Source organism: Gossypium hirsutum, chromosome A03 (assembly GCF_007990345.1).
Source record: "Gossypium hirsutum isolate 1008001.06 chromosome A03, Gossypium_hirsutum_v2.1, whole genome shotgun sequence".
In the NCBI taxonomy this organism is placed as follows: Eukaryota; Viridiplantae; Streptophyta; class Magnoliopsida; order Malvales; family Malvaceae; genus Gossypium; species Gossypium hirsutum.
This window is the reverse complement of record NC_053426.1, coordinates 113,480,095-113,505,492: the sequence shown is the minus strand read 5'-3', so window position 1 is coordinate 113,505,492 and position 25,398 is coordinate 113,480,095. Positions and strand designations below refer to the sequence as shown.

At 31.8% G+C, this 25,398-nt stretch overlaps 4 protein-coding genes across 31 annotated transcripts; 2 read left to right on the top strand and 2 right to left on the bottom strand.

Moving 5' to 3' along the window:
* Positions 1-224: 224 nt before the first annotated feature.
* On the bottom strand, positions 225-2,613 carry LOC107938530 (ras-related protein RABA2a). Its single transcript, XM_016871713.2, has 2 exons — positions 2,275-2,613; positions 225-886 (listed from the first exon to the last, which is right to left on the bottom strand). Exons 1-2 carry the CDS (start codon positions 2,437-2,439, stop codon positions 404-406), a joined length of 648 nt encoding a protein of 215 aa, XP_016727202.2. The 5' UTR covers positions 2,440-2,613; the 3' UTR covers positions 225-403.
* A 6,082-nt stretch (positions 2,614-8,695) lies between these two features.
* LOC107938535 (regulator of nonsense transcripts UPF3) lies at positions 8,696-14,495 on the top strand. 21 transcript variants are annotated; one of them, XM_041103679.1, is made up of 14 exons: positions 8,896-9,075; positions 9,484-9,503; positions 9,722-9,828; positions 10,091-10,178; positions 10,296-10,394; positions 10,566-10,645; positions 11,051-11,164; positions 11,537-11,684; positions 11,857-11,942; positions 12,321-12,762; positions 12,912-13,076; positions 13,174-13,277; positions 13,370-13,422; positions 13,940-14,495. In XM_041103679.1, the coding sequence occupies exons 3-13, from the start codon at positions 9,775-9,777 to the stop codon at positions 13,406-13,408; spliced, it is 1,419 nt and encodes a 472-aa protein (XP_040959613.1). In that variant the 5' UTR covers positions 8,896-9,075; positions 9,484-9,503; positions 9,722-9,774; the 3' UTR covers positions 13,409-13,422; positions 13,940-14,495. The 21 variants fall into 21 exon arrangements, with proteins under 21 accessions (XP_016727215.2, XP_040959651.1, XP_016727208.2 ...); XM_041103685.1 differs by having other exon boundaries at positions 8,936-9,075; positions 9,428-9,503; XM_041103723.1 differs by having other exon boundaries at positions 8,941-9,075; positions 9,330-9,503; positions 12,999-13,049.
* Positions 14,496-14,928: 433 nt separating this feature from the next.
* On the bottom strand, positions 14,929-15,708 carry LOC107938520 (uncharacterized). The gene has a single exon (XM_016871698.2). The coding sequence runs from the start codon at positions 15,547-15,549 to the stop codon at positions 15,091-15,093; it is 459 nt and encodes a 152-aa protein (XP_016727187.1). The 5' UTR covers positions 15,550-15,708; the 3' UTR covers positions 14,929-15,090.
* A 2,434-nt stretch (positions 15,709-18,142) lies between these two features.
* Positions 18,143-20,417, top strand: LOC107938487 (uncharacterized). Of its 8 annotated transcripts, none has more exons than XM_016871657.2 (4): positions 18,143-18,245; positions 19,043-19,141; positions 19,692-20,082; positions 20,195-20,417. In XM_016871657.2, the coding sequence occupies exons 3-4, from the start codon at positions 19,792-19,794 to the stop codon at positions 20,330-20,332; spliced, it is 429 nt and encodes a 142-aa protein (XP_016727146.2). In that variant the 5' UTR covers positions 18,143-18,245; positions 19,043-19,141; positions 19,692-19,791; the 3' UTR covers positions 20,333-20,417. The 8 variants fall into 8 exon arrangements, with proteins under 8 accessions (XP_016727146.2, XP_040959555.1, XP_040959545.1 ...); XM_041103611.1 differs by lacking the exon at positions 18,143-18,245 and adding an exon at positions 18,741-18,851 and having other exon boundaries at positions 19,681-20,082; XM_016871658.2 differs by lacking the exon at positions 18,143-18,245 and adding an exon at positions 18,744-18,851.
* Positions 20,418-25,398: the final 4,981 nt, after the last annotated feature.

The following is a 25,398-nucleotide window of genomic DNA, read 5'->3' as shown; positions in this document are numbered from 1 at the left end:
TTCTGTGATAGCTTAGATTACTTGCCATTTGCATCTATTTGCTAAAAATACTGAAGTAGAGTGCAATGACCAAATCATTGCCAAATGATTATCTACTACTTACTTAAGCTGGATCTATTCACAAACAGGTTAATTGTAAATGGTTTTCTCAGCCACTTGAGAGGTTATTGTTATGCTTACCCTCCATGAAATTCTCAGTTCATGTAACAACTAACTACCGCATATCAAAGAAGGTTACTGCCCACCTTTAAATCATAATCACAAGAAAATTAACATTTCGAGTCAATATAGCAATAGATGGTGCACAGCTATTACATACACCGTAAGCACGAGACAAGCTAAAAGAAAGACAAACTGTAATTAAAAAAGAAGAATTATAATTGTAATGATCAAAGATGGATGTTCAAGATGATGAGCAGCAAGCCTTTTTAGTGTTGGCATCTGGTGCTCCAACAGCGATGGTCTTCCCTTCTTTAATACTTGCAGGTGCCGGGTCATCGGAAGAAAGTGACTTCTTACTCATGATGCGGTATATTTCAGAGAGAATGGTCTGGAAAGCTTTCTCGACATTTATTGCTTCCAGTGCAGATGTCTCAATGAACGAAAGCCCCTCTTTCTCTGCATAGCTTTGACCATCTTCGGTGGAAACCGCACGTAAATGCTTCAAATCAGTTTTGTTCCCGATCAACATAATCACGATATTCGAATCTGCATGGTCCCTGAGTTCCTTCAACCATCGGCTTACATTTTCAAATGTCGTCGGCTTAGTAACATCGTAGACCAAAAGTGCTCCAAGGGCACCCCTATAGTAGGCACTGGTTATTGCTCTATACCGTTCTTGACCAGCAGTGTCCCATATTTGAGCTTTCACAGTCCTTCCCTCAACCTGAAATAACCTATATTAGCAAAATTCAAATAAGACCGAGCCAAAGTTTAGGTGAGGGTAGACTACCCCAGTTCAAGGCATGCCATGGGTCTCATAGAAGATAGAAATTTGGTAATTAAAAATCACCCACCAAATGCTTGTCAAGGAGATAATGAGTACTCAATCAACCCAAATTGGCATTGTTAAAGACCTATCCTTGCGTTGATCGTAACAGCCATTATAGTATAAACAACGAATCATTTTTCTCATATCCTAGCATTGATCGTAACAGCAATTATAGTATAAACAACGAATCATTTTTCTCATTTCAAAGCGATTTTCATAATATACTTGAAAACTTTGTAGTATTAAAAAGATACCCTTTGATCAAAAACAAAAAATTTCATACTTCGTTAACATCAAATTGAGGAACAGCATGCCGGGAACCACTCACATTGCTAGGCCTCGGGAATTGGTAAAAGAGCCCATAATCATCTCCATAAAATTGGGCTACAACTGATAACTAAACTTGCCACAGTACCCTCCATAGCAACTAAACTAATGGCATACCAATTTTACAACTAAATTAATGGGATCCCAAGTTTTACTTATTCAATCATGGAGTTTAACACAATTCAATCGTAGATTGGTCAAGCGACACAGCAAACAAGTCCAACTCTAAACAGAGGTAAAACTTGCAATCGATGAAAAAAGTATTAAATTTTGTAGGTAAAAGTACTATGGAGCACACAGGAGTCAAATTGCATTTTGCTCATCTACTCAAAAGAAACAAATTTGTCCCCATATATTAGATCAAAAAGCAAATCAATCCTCGTATTAAAAATTTTATCCATTTTTATTATCAAAAACTAATCATTGTTTGTCAGGGAAGAAGTTCGTGTAACTATATGATATTTCTGCAACTACAATAATTTTTAAACAATAAAAACAGATAAATATTTTAATAAAAATGATCAATTTATTATTTTATTTAACATTCGATACTAATTTATCAATTTTTGAGTAAATAGGATAATATGCGTTATGACTCCTAGTGCAGGGACTCATAGTACTTTTACAGTTTTTCCATTCGTTTTCTCATAGTAGAGTTCAAAACAAGTCAATCATACCACAATGAGAAACCAACCAAGATCATCAAAACAGAACAGTGAGATTTAGTGAACTCCAATTTTCTAGTTAAACTCTATCACTAAATAGATAATGCAAATGCTATAAAATTTCAAGACAGATATGAAAAATTCAAACTAAAAGAAAGATTAGACAACGAACAAGTCAGATCTACTGCATTCTTGGAACCGGAAATTATACATATAAAAGAACAAAATTACACTTAATTAAAGAAATACAAAGAAAATTAAAGATGGAGCAACAGGAAATGGGAGATTTACTTGGAGAGTGCGGGTGGCGAATTCAACTCCGATGGTAGATTTAGATTCCAAGCAAAACTCGTTTCGAGTAAATCGGGAAAGTAAGTTAGATTTACCGACACCAGAATCGCCGATCAATACAATCTTGAACAAGTAATCGTATTCCTCGTCCGGTCTCCTCGCCATTATTTTGTTTTATTTTAGAGTCAGAAAAGATTCAGATAAAAAGTCTATATTTTTGAGAAAACAATGGACAGATTTTCAAATCAATTGGCGAAATCGGAACTTCTTGTTTACGTTTTTGGGATTTATGCCGCTGATTTTGCCTCTTCATGATTTTCTTGGCGATATGACTGAAATGCCCCTAAACGTTACTGTATTAGAATTTGATTGGATAAATTTTATTAGAAGTCGATTGACTATTACTAACTTTATGTTTTGGTCATCAAATTGTGAAAAAATACAATTTGGTCACTAACATTATTTGAATTATTTTTCATTCTTCCTTTAATTCTCTTTTAACTCCCTAATTTATTAACTAAGTATTCGAATGCAGTGATAAAACACATTACTCTCTTATCAAGAGAAGTTAAGTTCGAACCTGAGACAATTTTATTGCTAGGAGTATACTCACTTGAATTTATACTCTTATGCCAAAACATCCCTTACGCCGTTATAATTACTTGGGGAAGCATCGTTAGAATACCTTCAAGGATAACCATCACATTGGGTCTTGTCTCATTTAATGATTTCAATTCCTCAAGCTCGTCAACTCTTAGAAAAATCAAATCCGATTCATTCCCCAAATTCATAAATCCTTGAAAATGTCATAACTGCCTTCGTTGTAACGCTCAATACCTCATCATGTAACTTTAGTGTTGTAACAATTTTCTTTTTCATTTCTTGAAGTTTTTTTGATAGAGTTTTGTTTTGCTTTGCTTTGCTTGTTAATTATTTTCGGATCAAATAGACAAAACTATTTTAATAGTTACCACATAAATTTATATTTTTTTTAGATGAAATCAAAATATTTTTCATATTCTTTTACTGTCAATAGAAATTAATATTTTTGGAGTTCCCTCCTAATAATTTTTTTATGTAAATTTTTGAATGAGTTCTAACTTGGAAGCTTGAATTATGCTTTGAAGTTTTAAACTCATACCCTTTTGAGTTAGAAAGAAACTCACTACCGTGCCAAGGCAATCAGCCCATATTTAGCACGCTCTTCAATAGGGCTATGACAAATTAAGTAGTTGCCCAGAACAGGTTATACAATTGATAATTGTGTTCATCAAATTATACGTCTAGTTTCTTAAATAAATTTTGATTTATGTACTTCACGAGTTTTAAAATTATTGGTGAATAAAAAACAACAGTTTACTTTTATTTTTTATTTTCATTTTAACGGTTGATAGAGTGACAAGTAAGTCTCATTGACCGTCGATTATTTTAAAGTGGAAAGAAGATATATATTTTTTACAAATTTTAAATATTTTTATTGTTCTTTAAAATTTTTTGACTAATCAACGTAGATCAACGATTACATTCAGTTAAAGGGCTTAGTCGTAAGTAAAGCTAAAAAGAGGCATATACCAAAGCCCAAATGATTATTATCTCTGATGTAAAATGCATTGCAGCCAACTCCCTTTTTCCGTTTCGTTAAACGTAAGTTGTGTAGGTAAGCATTCATATTCATTACGGTTCGTACCTAACTCGCTACTTCCTTCGCAACATTTTCTTAAAAGAAATCCAACAATAAATTTTAACTAATAATATTAATTCCAATAAAAATTATTAAAACATTAGAATACTATTTAGCATAAGGAGTTTTTCATTTTATTTTTTATTGAATAAAGGAAGGGATGTTCGAAAAGCATAACAAAATAAATAACTAAACATCGTTATTTTTATTTTTTAATATTAATTTTATTATAAATTCTCATCATATTTACTCTTTTTAATGTAATAATTAAAATTATTTATACTCACCTCTCAACCTTTAAATAAAAAGATAATACGTTTCAACGCATTTAAAATCACATCTTCTTATATTGACAGTTATGTATGAAATGATCAGCCTTAAAATATATGTGATATATATATTAATATTATTTAAGTTTTTTTTAATGTATGTATTTATATATAATGAGAGGGAGTAGGAGTAGGAGAAGGAGAAGGAGTATTTCATTTTAACCTTTGCTATTACAAAACGGACTCGTTTTTTTTTTAATTTAAGCTTAAATATTTTTAGTACAATTAAAAAGTAATTTTACCCAAATTTTTAATCACTTTACATTTTTAGTACATTTTTTAATTGAAAATTTCAGAATATTATCTATTTTTATGTTAACAAAATTAACTATATAAAAAAATTAACTAAAAACGAAATACTCACCACATTGAGGTGTACCAAATTCTCGTAAACAAAAAGTTAAATAAAAAAACAAAATTCCAAGCTGGGAGTTAGATTTGAAAAAGTAAAAATAGATGGGGGCAACATTACAAAATCCGCGTCTTTGTAAGTCTCGTTATTGGAAAAAAAAAAAACAGAGAAAGAATATAATCGCATTGGAGGCCAAACGAGACCGATTCCTCTTTCTCTGCCAAGGGAGAGAGATTTGAGACGATGACTGAAATTTCAAGAAATAGATCGCTCCGTTTCTTACTGTTTTTCGCTTCCGTTTCTCTACACTTTATCTCAGGTTTGCTTCTTAGATCGCTTATACTCAATTATTTTTCTAAAGAATTTTTATGTTTTTTGAATTGTATTATCAAATTATTCTGGTCGAATTTCGAATCATTAATGGCTTGGAAATTAAGTTTATTCTATTTCTGATTTATGCAGTTGATTTGTTCGTTGAGATCGGACAATTTTTATGTACCGAGTCATGCAAATCTCACATTTACTTTTGTTTGATTACTTCATGAAAACTTTCTATTTTTTCTGTCTTTACTAAATATTCTCTATTTGGTTGTTGATAAAATTAGCATCTAATGGACATGAAAATAAAAGCAATTTTTTGTTTCTTTTTCTCTTCTTTCGGGGAAGGATGGAAATTGGGGAAGGATTCTTCTTTTTAAATTTAAATTGCAAAGCTTCTTTTGTTTCGCTTGTGAGAATTTGTTACTAGGAGGAATTTTAGCCATAAAGATAGATTTTTTACTTGTAAGTTGAAAGAATGAATCCGTGATCCAAATTTGCTTTTCTGAATTTCAAACTTGTAATAGATCTGCTATTTAGTGGTTTAAGTAGGCAATTAGTATGTTTAATTGTTTATGGCATGATCATACTAAGTTGGGCTTGAAATCCAACCTACTTGTACAGATTTCCATGAAATTTTAGGAAATTATGATGATTGATTAATGGAGTTCATATGGAACTACGTTATCATGCATAACTGATCTAGATAATTGTAGATTTGTTGCTGACATTGCATGAAGATGGTTCCATATTCCTTGGATTTGGTTTACTTGCTTTGTAGCCTTACTTGAATCCTTTTGTCGAGGGGCACTAATTATGTTGCTGTAATAGACTTCAAATTCTACATTGTTCTCATTGCTGCTTACCAAATTAATGAAAGTATTGAACAAGTTGCTTCAATTTGTTTCAAATTTCAGGTTTTTCTGATGACTCTAAAGGTTCAAACAACAGCTCAAAGACAAAATCTAATGCGATTAATAATACTGGGACCAAGGTAATCTTCATAGTGCTTGGACTTGTTGCAGTTGGGTTGTTTTCATTTTTCCTTTTCAAGTTGTGGCAAAAGAAGAAACGAGACGAACAATATGCCCGTCTTTTGAAGTTGTTTGAAGAAGATGATGAGCTCGAGGTCGAGCTTGGCCTGCGGGACTAGCAGCACATTGAGAACTGAGCTCGTCCTAATTGAGGTGTGTATATAAATTGTCTTTCTGGTTCTCAATTACCAACATTTAGTGATCCCTTGTTTTTTTTTTGCATGGAGGAAATAAATTTCTTTTATCCATATTTGTATTCTAGTAGTTGGACACCACACATAATGATCAAGTGTAAATGAAGAACATTGCAAACATTTTCACTGATCTAAACTTTGGGGCTCACCTTTTGGGCACTCCCTGTGCATGTTAAAGTTTGACACTCAAGTCTATATCCTTATGCGTCTTTGAATATTTGTTTCCCTTACATGTGCCTATGCATACAACACATGACTAGGGACTTAGTTCCTTCATTGCTGTGGAATGTCAACCTTGTCTTGGTGTTGTCTGATTCTTGACAATCATTCGCTTCATGTTGAATTTTTCCGTTGATACCTTCTGCAATGATTGTTGTTATGTGGTTTTACATTAAAGAAAATTAGAAAGATAGAAAATTGAATGAGTAGAAAAATAGAAAGAAAGAAAATATATTCTCTTTCCATTTGTGTGCTTGGTATGAAGGATGGACAAATTGAAAGAGAAAGTAATTTTATATCTATTCATTGCTTGGTAGAGTTGAAAAATGCATAAATTTGAAATAAGTTACATCTCTCTCTCTCATTGTCTCTTGTCTTATCATTCTAATCTAGAATGATTTGTTTTTATGCATTAAGATGGAAAATTGTAATCTCTCTTGTTTTCTTTTCTTTTCTACCAAACATGAACACAAACACAAAAACAAACTTTATTTTTTTTTCTCTCACTTTTCCAGTCAACCTAGCACAAATTTTATGTTTTATTCATTTAGCTGTTGACACCAAGTTTAATTGCTCTTTGATGTACAGGCTTAAATGGCAACAATGGCTTGTGTGTTGTTTAGGAATCTCATTTTTGTGAAGGACAATGTCAGGATTTTAGGCATATGCTGTGGTGAGGTCTGATAATTTTTCAACCTTAAAGTTGTACTATTTGTAATGATATGTTGGAATTTATTATGAATTTAAGTTTTTTGTGGATGCTTAGAAATGAGGTTGGTCGGTTACCATTTTGTACAAGATGTTTGAAAGAAAAGTTAGTTCATTGTTTGTAAAGTTGTTATTTTTATATCCATTCTCAATTTTAGAGATGAAAATATGTTAGACAATTTCCTATCAACTATGGTTTAATATATAAAAAAAAAATATGACTAACAAAATAATCAGATAGTGGTACATAGCATACAATATGTATCTCATTTTGGTATACATCGATCAAATAGATAGAACTATTAATAGAAGGGTCAATTTTATCTTTGATCTAATATATAATGATTAATTTATTTATTTTTTAATTAAATAAATAAAATGTAATTCAATTATTAATACAAAAGTATTATGAGAATTTTGCCGCTCATCCTCGAGAAAATCTGGGAAATTAGGGATGAATCCAAAAGTCACGGGAAAACTCGAGAAGAATGACAGATGGAATTTAACCTACGTGAAAGTGGATATTTTATTGCACGTAGGAACACAATATTATACTATGCATGCCAATTAAAAATTTATTAATATTTCTATACGAAATAGATTCATAATGGTTCAAGAAAAATATTAATAAAAAGTGCATTGAATTTAATTACTCTATTGTTTTTTAATTCTAGTGTATCAAACAAAATTAAATGTATTTATTAAAAAACACATTATAATTTTTTAAAATAAAAAATATACATTAATTTAATTTTTTATTAAAATATATACAGGAAAATCATAAATTTAGAACATAAATATGTGTCTAAAAACAACATATAGTAAATAATAAAATATATAATTTGAAATTAATTAATAATAACAAATAAAATATGTACAATGTTAAAAATGAAAATAATTATTTATTATTATATTTTCATCAATTTTGAGTTAGTGTTAAGTTAATTTGTGACACTAACTCAATTAACAATATTATTAATATACAATTAATAAAAATAATAAATTATATACAATAAAATTAAAATGTATAAAAAATATCAAAATAAATTTTTAGTAGAATAATAAATTAAATGTTTCACTAATTAATTGGTTTGGGTTTAAATTTGAAATAAATATATTTTATTGATTTTTGTTAAGTTATTAACCATGTAAATATTGGATATATTTGGAAATCAACAAAGTGTTTTTTTATTATATATTTATATAAGACATATTATTATATATTTATATAAGACATATGACCTAAGATGTAAACGGTTAAGGGTGTTTACCGCCCTAGTCGTATTAGTCGTATTTATTGTTCGAACATTAACATATTATTGTAATCTAAAAAATAAAATTATTAATTATAGAAATATTATATTTTTAGAAAGAATTGGGAAATTTTTAAGTTATTGAAAATAAATTAAATTACTTTTGTTAGAGTCACATCAATTAATTAATTATTAAAATTAATTGATTTTCTTTGTTTGAAAAGGAACTTAAAGTAAATGTAATTAATTAATTAATTAAACATTTTCTGATTTTTTTTGAAATTAGTACAAGGCAATTGCAATTTAAAATCATATTATTAAAACAAAATATTTATTATTATCCCATTCTTAAATTTCTTCTACTCTACCACTCCTGCATGGCGATTTGGGCTTTATTTCGCAAAAATTAGAATTCCGTACTTCTAATCGATCGATCATCAACTCCTTTATACAAGAAGATGTGATCTCACACTGTTTATCGCGTTTGTTTTCGAAGCCGGCTTTTAGTAAAACACAATTGTCGAATTCATTTCAGGGGTATTTTTTTGTGGTGTTTTTAGGGTTCCGGCAGGCATGAAGCGGACTTTGGATCGAACCAAAGTGGTTCTCCGCCACTTGCCACCGTCCATTACGGAGACCATGCTCATGGAACAAGTCGATAGTGCCTTTGCTGGCCGTTACAACTGGTTTTCCTTCAGTCCAGGAAAGAACCGGTTAGTTTCTCTTTTATTTCTTAATTACATTCTTAATTACACTTTTTTTTATTATTATCCCTGTTTTTCTTGTTCCTATTTTTGTTATGACTATCTCTTTCTAGTTTGGTTTTCCCCCATTTTTTCAAGGGTGTGTTTGCATGGCCTTTTTTGTTTTGCATTTACTGCATTATTACTGTTTTAGCAATAACATTCGTTATTTTTAAATGAATATTGTTTTATATTCCCATTTATATTAGGTTTCTTATCTGCAGATTATGTAATTTTTTGGGTTTAACGCTAGTCTGTTGGAAATGGGCTTCGTTTCATTTTGCTTAATATTTGGCTTTCCTTTGCTTAATTGACAACTCAGTTTCAGTCACCTCATCATTCCTTTTATCCTCATACAAGTTCCTCTGCTCTTTGTAGGAGTCTGCCTCTGCTATAAAGTAAGTTTATTAACAGGGAAGGAGATTTTGCCATGTTCTAGATCCTTTTAATCAAATATGAATGTACGATGTAGATACTGTTGAGAGACTAATTCATGCAGTTGGTCTTGCATATATTTCTGTTCTAGCTTTTGTTTAATTGTTTATAGCCAGAATTCCGTAGTGAGCATACACAAAAAAGATATTATCTTATTATAGTTTTCAAAATTATTTTGCAGTCAGAAGCATCAGTCTTGTTCCAGACTGTACATAGACTTCAAGAGCCCTGAGGATGTCTTGGAGTTTGCAGAGTTCTTTAATGGTCATGTGTTTGTTAATGAGAAAGGTAATTGATGAACTTCAAGATTGATATAGTGTCACATGAATTTTTTTTGCGGAGTATATCTCTTTTAACTAACAGCCAGAAATCTATGAGTTGTTTGGAGATGTTAGATCATCTTCATTGCCAAAACAAAAATGATTTTTTTTGACAGAATCAGGATCTAGTCTTGACAAGCTTATGAATGATCTATCATTTTTTTAATTAATCTGCTTTCATTAGCCTTTTTCAAAGTAAATGAATTATTTCGCTTCTTTTACGGGCACAGTTTAAAACTATTGTTGAGTATGCACCTTCCCAATGCGTTCCCACGCTCTGGGCTAAAAATGATGATTGTGAAGGGACTATATTCAAAGGTAATAAGCTGTCTTGCTTTTTAAGTATAGCTCAACTCTAAAATGGATTGAATTTCTACCCATACATGCAACTATCTTCCTGTTCATAAATACAAGTCTTTCTTGATGAACATCTAGATCCTGAGTATTTGGAGTTCCTTGAATTTCTTGCGAAGCCAGTCGAGAATCTTCCTAGTGCAGAGATACAATTAGAGAGGAGGGAGGCTGAAAGAGTTGGTTAGTCACACAAATATTTTCACATATGCACCTTGAAGTTTTATTATCAGAAAATGAAAACAAATAAGTTTTTTTTTTTTTTTGGTTACATGACAAAAATTTTATTAGTGCGAAATTTGGTGTCTTTATGCATTGATATTTTTCAATCATGCCATTAATGTCTTTTTTCAGGTGCACTGAAGGATTCTTCCATAGTTACACCTTTAATGGATTTTGTTAGACGGAAAAGAGCTGCTAAGGTTGGATCACGGGTAATATATTATAATTACAGTAACAGACCAGTTAACAGTAAATCATCACTTCTGTTTTGTTTAGTATCATTTCTTTGTGTTTTATCATCAAGCTCTAGAGTCAAATAGTCATTTCTTTGGTTTGTTGGCTGCAATATAAAAGTAATTTGATAGAGTAGTACCTGTCAAAAATCAATCCATGACATCAACCAATGAGAATTAATTTCTGAAGAAATACAAATTACTAAGGACGAATAGTTTTCACCTTCCACCTTTTTTGACGTACTATATTTCAGTCTGAAAATTTTCCTTTCCTGGTTTATTTTATCATGTGCTAAATTACTTGCTGATTTACTTTAGTTCTTTCATGTGAACTGCTTGGGCCAATGGCTACAACTTTGGAATTCTTATAATATTCTATGACAGAAGTCACTGTCTAATGGGAAACTTAGCAGAAGAGCTGGTGGACAATCTGGTGGGATTCCAAGTTCAGCATCATCAAAAAGAGGTTCTGAAAAGAGGCGGGGTTCTACTACAATGGTATGCATATATTTGGTACTCAGTCAAAGCTCCTTTTCCTTTTTTTTTTTTTTTTGGTGAGGACACATGTTTCTGTCCGTCTTCTCATATAGTAATGGTGTATAGATTTTTAGGTTCAATAAAACACTAATGTGTGAACTGTGAAATTGTTGTACATTCTTCGCTTTTGCTGTAAAATAATGAACAGATGAGTTCATTAACATATTAGAGCACATTGTACAACAAATATAAAAGTTCTGGGGAATAATTTCTTTCATATGCTATGTAAAGACGATGAAGTGTTAAATTGGATATTTTTAGATTCATTATGGATTTCCTCATAAAATGTTGGGAGTTTATGCATCATAAATACCTTGTCTTATACGGTGGCAGTATGTTCTAAGGGATAGCTTGAAAAATGCAAGTGGCAAAGACAAATCAACATACATTCTGGTTTCTAGAAGAGATGAGCAGCAACTTTCCAATAAGCCTGTTATTTTGGCATCATCTGTGGGAACTGAAGTATCTGAAGAGGAAAGCGGTAAATGCCTAATAAAATCCATTATCATTTTCTGGTGTTAAATGAGCTATTACCCTACATTATCTCTTGTTATTTATTTGTTGGCATGACACCAGTCAAAGAGCTTTCTTGTTTGTGGTTGCATTCCCAAGTTTCATGTGTCAAATTTAAAGTCTCATTCTCACTTTTCCAGGAGCTACTAGAATTACTGATGCCGATAAAAATAAAGTTCTGCTTCTGAAAGGGAAAGGGAAAGAGAAAGAGAAAGAAATTTCTCATGTGAGCCTCTTGTTCCTCTTTTTCTCATATTCTAGTGGTTCTACTATTCAGTCATTGTTTATGTTTCTGTTATTCATTCCTTGTTCTGATGGAGGCTTGGACTAACTGAATAGGGTGCATGAGTGCATACTTATGGAAAATGAGAGTGAGAATTTTAGGAGTTGGAGCGGGGTTGAGGGGGTTAACTTGCAGGAGATAAGAACATGGTTCCGCTCATTATTTGTTTGATCTTGTTATTGCTAGATGCTTTGTTGTTTTGGCATAGTTTGCACATGCACTGCACCGGCCCCACTATTATCAATTCATACAAGCAACCGCTGTAGTTCTCTCTAATTTCCTTGAATGTTACATTCTTTATGATGATGATTCTTTGCGCAGGTGGCTGGAAGTATATTGCATCAACAGAATTTTACTTCTCCAATTAAAACAATACTTCGTTCAACTCCTACCAAACTGAACTCACGACGCGAAAACAGAATAATCAGAGGCATACTGTTAAACAAGGATTCTCGTCAAAGTCAGTGTCCCGGCTTCCAGTCAGAGCAGCATATTGAGACCTCAAATTTGAAAAAAGAGAGACGACCTCCTTGGCATCCACAAGCAAATTTAGGTTTGAAGGATGCATGCAATGCTTCAGATGGTAACGTTGCTGGGAATCACTTGCATGGTGCTAAGAAGCTAGAAAGACGTAGCAGAAACAAAGATAGAACAGATCATGGTGTTTGGACCCTTCGCCATTCTGATGGATCATGTGCTAGTGATGAGTCCTTGCCATCATCTGCTTCTCAATCTGCGCAGATACTTATAGATTCTTCAGAAGGTATGGCTATATGGGTCTGTTAAATCTTCGTAATATGGTTCCTTTTGGGATATTATTGTCCTAGGGATTGTCCATAATTAAGTTGGAGCTGATTGCTACCATGACACAAAAGCAAAATCAACCTGTGTGTGTTTGTGTTATGTGCTCAGTTAGTAGCAGCAACTCAAGATTGCAGAAAACAGAGCTTTATTTTATCAAGAATAACTTTGGAGTTCCTTTTTCTGAAAATTGTCCAGGAGCTTGTGGTGATACTAAAGTTGATTTCTCAAGTGTTGGGAGCTGCAAAGGTAAAACTTTTGCAAGTGAACATAATGGTTAGTTTCGATTTTGGGAGCTGAAACTCTAGGTGTCTGTCAAGTGTATATTTGCAAGTTTCACATTTCATTTACTTCTATTTTTGAAATCATGCAGGATCCAGTAAGCACATCAGCCGTCGTGTAGCAGTTGCCAATGGATCATCTGCTGTGAATGATGGGAAACCAGGGAAAAGAGCCAATGTGTATGGTTCTCATGAGGTGGTCAAACTATTCCTGAATATCTTATTTCTTTATTTGTTTTCTCCTACATTTTTACCAACCAAGTTTCTGTCCATTCTCTATATTTGCAGAAACAAGTATGGGTACAGAAATCTAGTTCTGGTTCTTAGTGAATTTTAAAATGGTAAGTACTTGATTGTGAACTTTGCCATTTACCCGTAATAATTTATTTATTATAATCTGAGTCAATGTTTTACCAGCTAAAATTTTTATAGTAGATTAGAGAAAATTGAAAAAACATTTATTCATTGAAAGAAAGTAGGTTTTTAGAAGCTTAAAGCCTGCTGGAGAATCTCAAGGTAAGGGAACTAAAAAGTGTGGTGCACTTCTTGATAGCGTTTGTGAGCTGATGATCGTCCTATTGTTATAAATGATTTGCGTTGTTGACAATATCTTGAATTCCACATTGATCACAATTATCAATTAAGGGTATTAAATCTGCTTGAAGAGCAGATTCTCTTCCTCTTAGTTGTGGAAATTTTTGGTCTTTTTAGTAGCACTGTTAGCTTTCATTATTAACTTAAATTTCCATGAGGAGTATGTAGTGGTGTTGGAAAAAGCTTCTGATTGCATGGCCAACACCTTTCTGCTTGATTAGTTCAATTTCAAATTACATTCATTCTTGAACCATTATTTTGCAGAAAATTGCTTAGTCAGTTGAATTTCAACATCCGAGTGTGCGCTTGCTTTTGCCGGAGACAGTCTCAATTTCTGTTGTAATCAATGTTTTGGCCATAAAGCGAAGTAGAGAAAGGCTGGTTCAGTTGAAGAGGTTGCAGATACTATTTTAACTTAATACTTGGTTGATGAAAATCTCAATGTTAATAATACTTGATGGATTGAAGAAACCTTGATCTTGGTCAAAGATGGCACAGCATATAAGGAACAAGAAACATAGAGAAATAAAAGGCTATTATCGTCACAGCTTCCTGGTGTGGTTGAATATTCATAATCCTCTGATTCGTGCCATTGGAGCTGTAAATATCAATCTAGAGAATTTGTCTTTTGTCTAGATTATAGTCATTATAATTATAAAGCCTCTTGTGGTGCTGTCTCCCATATACGTCTATTTTTAAGACTATAAATAGAGTTGGCACTTGTCTCCCTAGTATTTAAGCGAAGGGGAACATTTACCCACTGTTTTAGGGAATTGCAGTGATTTAGACAAGTAAATTAATTTACTTGCTTACCCAGCTAGATGATTTCTATTTGGAGCTAAAAACTTTTGACTTTAGACTACAAGCCAATTATATTCCTAACAAAATTAAATAAAAAAGAGACATTGAAGTTCAAGACTTTATAATAAAACCAACCCATATCACCTAATTCTGTGGAAATCGTTTCCACATTAGCCATAAAGTTTCGTTGCCATTGAAAAATTTTAATTTCATTTTAACATTATATTGTTTTTTATATTCCTTTCGGGTAAAATTTGGATTTGGATTTTATTTATTATAAGAATGAGATACATATGTACAAATTCATTTTAAGATTATCATAATAAATGTTATATTTTTAAATAATTTATATTATTTTTTAAATTTAAAATTTAAAATCTTAGTTTCCTACGGCTACTTCAATAAATTTGTTGAAAATGCCAAATTTTACTAAGCTGCATTGAACAACACAATAAAAGAAAGATTTTCCCTTTTATCATATCAATGCCACTACAAAAACAAGGACAATAAAAGCAGTCAATTATTAACCAAGGTTGTTCTTCTTTTACTAAGCGAAACAACAATGCATATTCATAAAGGCTATATAAAAACTTATTGTAAATAAATATGACACACTAATATCTAAAAAGTTTCTTCCATACTTTTAGGATCTTGCCTTTAATGTTCTTCTTCTTGTCAGATCTTCTTGTTCCATTTACATCCCATTCTTCATCAACAAAAGGTGATCCCAAGCTCATACACTGGTCGTAGATCCTACAGTACCTTTCAGAAACAGAAGAAGATCTTCTCATCGAGAATGCTCTCTTCACAGCAACCTGGAGCTGCAATGCGTAGGCTGAAGAAACCGAGTTGTTTCTTCTCAGTTTGGGACCAAACATCTCACAATTGTTGCTTCCTTGTTCATCTAATTCTTGCTCTTGTGTATTGGGGTTTGAGTTCTTGGTAAACTGGTCCATTTCTGGGTTCTTCACTATGGGGTTTAAGGTTTCTGCGAGTTGGGTAATATCTAAAGAGTCCATGGACCTTGTATTTTCATTGCCACCAATATAATACATGTGAATATATATATACATACGTATAATGTGGATCTCAAAGTGAGAGTCTAATAATCAAATGAGTACAGGATTAGAAAATACCAATATATATGTATAAAATTCAGAATCTCAGTTGCAGCTGCATGCCTTCGACTCAGGCTTGTGGTTTGGAGCACAAGCTTTTGTAGTGGATCTGTAAACAAGTTATAACTAATGCAATAAATGTTGTGTTCCTCATTGCATCATCAAGTATCATCGATAAAATCACATTCACATGCATTGACAAATGGCATCTCATAGGCAATAATATAAGAGATCAGATAAAACGGGATATCAGTAACCTTATAATCAAAACTAATCCACGTCCTAAGCAGATGAGGCGAGGCAACTTCATTTTAGGCCTGTTTAATGGAAATAAAACAGTATGATCTTGTAGTAAAGTAAAAAAGATTCCTTTTTGTTGTTAAGGCCTAAATTCCCAAGAATATGATAATTTTCCACTCTGTACTTGCATGCCTAAAGTCCTACTTTCTTTTATTATTATTATTATTAGTATTTTGATAATTGGGGATGGGGAATAAGGTTACTTAGAATTGAACTCAAATTCTCAAGCCTACAACATAAATTACTGGCTTTTGTTTTTGCTTATTATTATTTGATACAAATTTAAGCATGACATGAATGAATCATATCGTATCAATGGTGATTTAAGTGTTATAAAATAAACAATGGATAGATTTCAAACATTATATTTAGAATGAAGTTAGGAATTGAATGATAGGTGGGTGAATAAAATTTAAAAGTTTTGGAGCCCAAAGCTCAAAATTAAATTATTTTCATTTTAGAGGGACTGAAGTTAGAATTATACCATGCTAGGCCCCTGTGTACACTCATATTATTCTAGGAAGGTAGAGATGGGCTTTTGTCTGGACTCACAGTTGTCCAAAATTCAATTTTACCCAGGCTTTGGATTCTAATCTCGACCCACTTTTCATTCCACTACCAAAGAAACACTTTTTCTATATATATTGGGTTCACATTTATCAACATTCTCAAATTATCATACGTATATTAAATTAATTTCCAAACTTTAAAAAGGTTGTAATTGAAGCCTTAAAATAATCAAGTCTTTTACTTGTATTCTGATTTGCCTACCACAAAAGTCAATCACTTCAAGTATTACAACTTAACAATGGATTTGATAAATCTGAATTTGATGTCGTGTTAAACATAGATTAAATAAAAGATAGATTCATACCGAAAATCATACGTACTAATTGCTAAACTGTCTGATTTTACTTTTTTCTCATTTCCATGTGGCATCTTTTACGTAGTCATCCAAGAAATGAAATCTTTGTTGTGTAATGGCATGATGAAAATTTTTTTTTTGATAATAAAAGCTTTTGTCATAAGTTTCAATAGAGAGGTGGGAGGGGCATAGCAGCATGATATTGCACATGTACATAGAAACATGGATAATAATCCTTTTTTCTTTTTAATCTATCTGATTCACCCATGGCATCATTTCTACACGCTCCATAAGAAAGAGAGAGAAGGCACATGGTTACAAGTGGTAGTTCACTGCTGAATCAATTAGCCTAAAAAAGCAAAGCTATGAATGTGATGAAGATTAAAGAACTGAAATCATAAACCATTAATAAACAGCACTCTCTCCATGGCATATGGGTCTCATGGGAGTGTGTGTGTGTGTTTTTATTAAAAAACTTTAACACATGGAATATGATCTTTTTTGCCTTTAGGCTTATTTCTTGCTTACAAGAGTCTCAAAACAAAGACCTGTTTGTTTGAAAAGGGAAGGGGTTGCTTGCTTGAGTGAGGGAATTTGGTTGTGAGAAAGAAAAAGGAGAAAAATATATGGTTGGAGAATGGCAATCTGTTTGTTTTTTCATAAAAATCTGCTTTAGTGTTGCTTTCTTATCATGGGGTCCACTTTCTCTTTTACAAATATGTCTTACATGGAAATGGGAAACAATCATGAAATGACCTTTATGCATGAAGTGGCTTTGTTTAATTAGTCAAAATTTCATGTTTAGTAGCTTAAATATCAAGTGTAATTCACGACCTTTTTGTTTTCCCATCGGTTGAATGAATTAAGTGATAAATAATCTTGTTTTTCACTTAGGACATGTAATATAGTAGATGATAAGTTTGGGTTTAAATTTTTTAAGGAAATTGATTCATTTTTTTGGGATAGGTCTAGATAGGCTTTCACATCATTCACAGACATTTTCATTATCTTGTTGACAAAGGGTCTCACTCAAATGCAACTTTTGGTGAAAAAACAAACAGACCCTCTTTTCTTTCCTTCCTTTTCTCCAGGGTCCTTTCATAATTTAATTTGTGCTGTAATTATTGCTTTCACTTTTCTATATATTCTTGTATGAATTCTTGGCTTTATGGAAAATACCTGTTTCATAGAGCGGGAAAAAGAAAAAAGAACAATGTTGGTCCCTTTACTATTAACTAATAACAGTGTTACCCATCATTTTTACTGTTAAAAATTATAGCTATGTGGGCTTTAGAGACAAAAAGTAATAGTTTATAGGTTACTCTCAACAGGTTTACTTTAAGTGTATATATATATACATACACATATCTATGAAGAATAATTGTGGTCTACATCATCCTCTTTTTGTGGCTCTTCCCTTTTTGCCACACACCAATTTTCTTTCTTCTCTAACATCATTACATTTCTGGTACTGCATAGCTGTAAGGTATCCCCCAACCTCTTCTCCCTTAAATATTCAATTTCCATTGTTATTTGTTTTTTTTTTGTATAGTATGTTTGCTTAGATCACATGCCTATTTATTTACAAATTTTTATACTATAAACATATAGTTTAGCATCGCAGCCTTAAATACTATTCTCTAACAGCTTTATCTTTATCTTTATCTTTATTTTCACTTTGGTTAATAACTTCACATAACCCTATAATTTTTAACAGTCTACCTCGTGTCTTAATGATACTTATAATCATCTTTCATGTGAAAAACTGCTGAAATATAGAGTTCAGTGGAATTAATTATTATCTTTTGAAGTTTTCACCTTAGAGATGCAGTTAACAAATTATAATTATATTGGAGATGGTTAACAAATGATTAACTTAATCTTTTATAGTTCATGTGGGTTAAAACAAGGGTAGATGAAGGAACCAATACGCCACCTTAATGTGTAAATTTCAATTATAAAATAATAATAATAATAATAAAGTGAACAACTTTAAAAAGGAAGCAATAGGCCATTCTTTTGAAATTTTCGGCTCTCTCCAGACAAGAAGGCCCATGCTTTTGATTTATTTAGGTTTGCTTCTTCAGACAAGGTATAGTATTCATTAAGCTAGGCATCAGGGATCATGTAACATCAAGACATCTAAGAAAAAAAAAGGGTACTGCTGGGATTATCATATAACTTTGTCTTTACATTTTCAAAATGGGGTATAAAGCTAGGTTGGTCTGAGCTTTGCTTTCTTTAAATAATTCATTAAGAAGCAGTGGTGTCTTGATTTTCCAGGGCAGTTGAGCTCTAGGATTGAAGTGGCTAAAGATTACGTTTGTTCCTAGCTCCCAGGACCAAAATCCAAGGCCTTCATTTAATTTCTTTTAAGAACAGGTTAGTATATAATATACACACACACAACCCTTTCATATATACCACAAGTATTCAATTGCAACACTGCACAAACACAGGCAAATAGGATCACCTGACCTGAGAGTCACTGAAAATGATCTGCTGCCTCTAAAATGTAAGTACTGGTAAGTTGTAATGATATGCCACCACCGCCTGGCATTACGTCAATGCTTTATTTGCATCTTTGGGTCAATTTTTTTTTTCGGTTTTGAATCATCCCGTGGCTGATCATCTGAAAACCAGTCAGTTTTAGAGGTCTCATATGTGATTATCTGGCCTGATTTTTTAGAATAAACATTCAATTTTTGTTCCTTTTTAGCCAGTCCGTGTGCTGATGATATGGTTTCACAAGGCACTTTATAAGCTTTCTTAGCAATTTATGTCAGGCACTGTCATTGGCAACACCACCTTCTTGTGAATTTTCCCCAAAATGCATATTACCAAATTTTATCAGTTTCTGGTTGCGACCACATATTTTGTTCCTTGTACTGTCATAATTAGAATGTTAATGATTTACATAGTTTTGTTTCAGGGATAATGACCAATTCATGAATGAGGAACAGCTTTTTTTTTTGTGGTTTTAAGCATGTTTTGATCATTACACAAGGACTATATTTGTTCCTACAACAAGTATGAATGAGTTTGGTACTGAGAGATCAAGGCCATGGAACATATATACAAGTTCAGATCCAAGTCCATCTCAAGCAGTAGCTGATAAGGAAACTCCTTGGAAAGACTTTGGAGCATCCATGAATGCCATTTCTTTTGGCTTTGTTGCTACAGCTATCTTGATATCAATGTTCCTTATAATGGCCATTTTCGAACACCTTTTTCGCCCCAACCCTGCTTTTTCTTCACCTGATCAAGTTACTGATGGTGGTTTAGGGTCTAGACCAATTGAGAAACTTGGGAATCAAGAAAGAGTGAGCTCCCTATCTCTTTTCTGGTGTTTGATGTATGTATGTATGTATGTATGTATGTATGTATGTATGTATGTTGTGATGTTTGATGTATGTATATATGTTGTGATGGCAGGTATCATATGCATCAGATTTCTCAGTGGTGATGCCAGGAGAGCAATATCCTACTCATATTGCACAGCCTGCTCCTTTGCCTTGCCCAAGGGAAGGCATCTATTGGCCACCCCATGAACATAATTTTGTATTTCCCTAAAAGTGTACAATAACACCAAGCAAAGCATTCATCAAGGATGTATGTACATTTTATCAACAATCAAACACTTGCTCACTTTTCTATATTATTATACTCCATTATCCAATGAAATATTTTATCTTGAAGCTGGTTTGTGAAAGAAACTAGTATTGTCTAGGATGTAGGGTTAAAATTTCACTAGAGATCGTCAAACTATGGCTTAAATTCTAAATTGGTCCTACTTGGATGATGTATGAGTGTAGGAGACGAGTGACTCCCCATATGGTCATTACACGCTCATATACCCTTTACCTTTGCTCAACCCAATAATATCAATCATCTCATCTTTGTGGAGCATTGTTTCACAGTTCACACCAACAAAAATGTCTCACATCACATGATAAAACTCATTTTTAGGAGATCCCCGTCCACTCCAGCAAAGGCTTACTGTTTTCAGTAGCACAAATCTGGAAGGTGTTTTAACATATCCAACAAGTCAACAACCATGGGGTTGATGTCTCAATGATGGTAACAGCTTCACAAGTTTAAAACACATGTACCACGCAGGATCTATTTATAAAGTCTTCAATGATTATGGATAGAAAAAATAAAGGAGAGCTTTATACTCACTTACAAATTCGATCCAACTTGACTTCAAATTTAATCAGAATCAAATATGATTATTCGACATGAGAAATCTAAAGAACACCTAGCACATGGTGTATTATTTCTTAAACCAGTATATCAACAAGAGATCATCGAATCCTCCACAACAAACCAAACTCAATCATGTATAAGACCAGTTTACTATACAAAAATTAATTTATTTATTTTTAATAAATAAAAAATAAATATAATCCGACCTCTAATATAAAGACAATGTATTTTTACCAAATTAATATGCCGTTATTATGAGACATCAAGCCCTGAATGGCTTACTAGAAGGTGAAATAATATTGTAGCCCAGGCGTAGGCTGTCAGTCCAATAGTGCAAAATTGGCTCAAACGAAAATCTTTTATGTACATTATACTTCAAACAATTTTCAATTCTCTTTTCACTTCTACCCAAATAAAAATAAACCCACTTACAAGAGTCTTCTAGCCCATTAGGCAAGTTTTTAGACTTGATTCCAAATATTGGTCTTACTTCTCCTAGTCGTGGTCCCTTTCTAATACAAATCCATATTTCTAGTATGGCTAAATTGGAAGTTGACTAACTAATCTCTAATTCCAATTTCATTTTGTTTAGGATTTATTTATGTATGTTTTTTCTCTCTCTAATCTAGCTAGCATAAGTTTTTTTTTTCTTTTTGTAGTTGCTACTTAAATTAATGGTCAATTTTGTTTCTTAAATATTTGTCTAATCGATTAAATATTAACTTAAATGATGTTATCGTTATTACAATTTCTCGAAGATCATGAGTTTAAACCGTATAATATTTCTCTATTTAATTAAGAGTTTGGGGATTATAGAGATAATTTAATAACATATGGTACATGTAATTATTTTATGTTAAAAATGTTATAAAAAAGAAAGTGGAGCAACATTCTTAAGTTTGTCATATATATATAAGTATATATTTGGTGATAACTACATGTAAAATTACACTTAAAACTTCTATTATTCGTCTCGAGCACTACTTTATTTGCTTGTCACTTGCGCATCACTAGATTTTAAAAGCAAATGTTTAAAGAGTTAAAAGACAAAATTGGGAAATTAATTAAACCGGTATTACGTGTTCCTTGCATGGATTTTGAGGTATACGTTTAACTTTTGCATGCAACGTTGGATCTTTCTGCAAAGAGTATCTTAAACCTAGATTTCGTTTGATAAGAATAAAAGATATATAATAAACTCATAATTAAAAAATATTAAGATCAAACAAAAGACTCAGAATTTGTGGATTATGAGGTTTATTTTGCAATTTTGCGTGTAGTTTGAGACAGTTGACGACAAACTTATCAAGAGTAAAGACTCCCACCATGAAAATAATATTGCCTTATTTTTATCCAACCATTGTGGATGTCCTTTTGAGGCATATTAAAATGGTTTTTTTTTGTATAATTAAGATATATATTATTTTGGTTTTATTAGATTGTAATTGTCTCTCTTAACAAAATTTTCTTTAGACTTGAATTCTCTACTTAAGTGTATATTATACCGAAAAATAAAAAATTTCCATAAAAAATTATAATATAGAAAAAGAATCTAACAAATTTTGTATCGATTCATCCAAAGTAATAATGCAGAGAGAAGTTACTTTTATACATAAAAGTATTGTAGATGTGCTTTGGAATGCATTTTGGTACATATACTTTAAAATAGGCAAAAAGATTTTTGAATGTTTTGAAAGAAAAAAATAAAGTAAATGAAAGGTGGATTTAATTAAATGATGTGATGTTAATTTAAATTAATGATTTTTTAAAATAATTTGACATGTTTACGAATTTTCATAATAATTTAGTTTAACTTGATTTCATATTTTATTCATCGAGTAAGCTGCAATAAATTAAGTAAATATATCATATCATTTTTAAATTAATATCACATCATTTAACTACAAATTTATCTTATAGTTTTATCAACTTATCTTTAAACAGTAACAAAAATACCATTTTACTTAGTTTTTTCAACATACAAAAACTTTCATGCTGATTTTAAAAAATATAAAGATTAAAATACATTTTGAGCTATAGTACTTTTTATCTATTCTTGTCGGGACAGCACAAGTGCTGTGGACACTCAAAAGAAGCCCCAAAGTTAGAGTGGCCATGGCCATGTCCATAACAGTTAAAGAGAAAGGGGAAAAACCCAATAAAAGATCAATCATTCAATCTCTTTATTAGCAATTGATCCATTGAGAACTACTAGTCATTGTTGCCTTCATAGGAAAGTGTGAAAGTTTCTTGTTTCAGCTTTCATAGCTGATCAGTTCTATCACCCCAGGATTGATTTGCTAGCTAGTTTGTGCACACTTTATATTATAACCATCCCCCCCCCCCCTAAACACACACACAAAAAAAAAAACCCCTCAAGTTTTGGCATTTGCCCTAACATGAAAGATTATGAAGATTTGAACTAGGGTTTCGGTTTTTAGTTTTGGAATTAATTGTTCAACCATGAATTTTAATGTTTATGAAAATATATACGGTTAAAATAATTGGGACGTCCCCGTGTTCTAGTGATTGAATTAAATTAGTCCCTCAATTATTAAATGGATAAATTATTCTTTGTAGTATTAAAATGAATCTAATAAGTCTAAATTGTAATAGAGTTAATATTTACAGTACAAAAAATAGGGGTGAACAGAGGGGGAAGGTAGGGACCTAGACCCACCAAAATGGAAAATTATTGCTTTAGTCCCTCCAAAATTTATAAAGTCTTAAGTTGATATAAGGTAAAATTATATTTTGACCCCAAAAAAATGCTAGAATTTCAATTTAGTCCTTTTGAAAACTATCAAGATATATGCCAATACAAGGGTGAAATTGTATTTTAGCTTTCATAAAAAATATACAACTTAATCTCAATCCCCCTTAAAAAAAAATTCTGGCTTCGCCCCGAATAAAAAAATGTCTTGCAAAATTTTTTTTTCAATTGCAGTTTAATTCCAAAAAAAATATTTCATTTATAGAACCATAAGGACTTTAAAAATATTAAGTTTGTTAAATAATAAATGTTAATTTTTTAAATAGTAAAAGTTAACTCTATTCCAATTTGTCATTATTTGATTCTTTTTAATAGAATATGGACTACATTGATCAAATCCCTATAATAGAGGGACCTCTAAGATACATTCACCCAAATATAAAGAGACCATGGTCTATTATGAGCACGATTTCCATTAAAGTTGAGACCAAACTTTGCTTTATATACAAGCTTTTCCTTTTTTTTTTTTCCTTTTCTTTTCTTTAATTTTGCCAACGGTTCCATAATATGGGGGGAGGGGGGGAATACAGCCTTTAGCCCTTTAAGTAAATACAAGGCAAAGCCAGCAGCTGGCATCTTTTGAGTAAAGGTGTTCAAAGGGGCGTGATAGCTCCAAACTGCTAAGAGGCCCTCCTAGACTGTCAGTCTTGGTCATTGGAGGCTGGTGACCACCCCAATCAAAGGACAATAATACTCTTTACATCCCTATATTGATTTCATATTTAAATATGACAATAGCCCCTTTGTTACTAACCCCTAGTAGTGCCTTCCATGTTCTTTGCATGCATCTTTTATTAACCTTAATCTCCCAAATATTTGTTATTTTAGCATCTGATCCTTTTTTTCTCGTGAAAATTTGACTCTTTAATTGATTTCTATATGTCCATGCAAAGCATTGTTCAAGTGCTTGACTACTTTGCTTAATCATTTTTAAGGTTAATTGCACCATTAGCTTTGGAATGTACTAATTGAGTCTTAAAAGAAATTAGTATTGTATTAATCAAGTACTTTTATTATCTTAACCGTCAATTTAAGTGTTAAATGCTAATTTCGATAATTTAATCACACAATAAGAATATTTTAAAGTTGATACCAGCTTAAAATCCAGATTATAATTAGAAATGACTGGTTTTTGTGCTCATGAACTGGTGCTTTGCAATGGTGGTGGTGATCTAATTAGAAAGGACTGGTTTCTGTGCTCTTGAAACTGATGCTTCGCGATGGTGGTGGTAGTGATTTTTGTTATTTACTTGTCCATTCTGTGTTCTTGAATTGGTACTTTGCGGTGGTGGTGATCTAATAATTATGATATGTATAATGAAAATTTTGACCTCAAGCTATCAAAGTATATTCTTTTACAAATATATATGATCGAAGAGATTTTATTTGACCTTTAATCATTCCCTTGCTAATGATAAAAAGGAATATGAAGTTTGAAAAATCAAAGATTTCTATTGAGTGCGATTTGATTTTGGCTTCATTTCTTTTCCTTGCTCCTCATAAAATAATAACTAGCTTTTTAAGTAGTAGATTTGTTGACTGGGTTAATTAAAATGATTTAAACTTCACTATATAAAAAATTAAAATATTTACTATTCATTTTTATCTTAAATAAGAATATTGGCCAAAGAAATGAACACAAGGAGCATTAACCTAC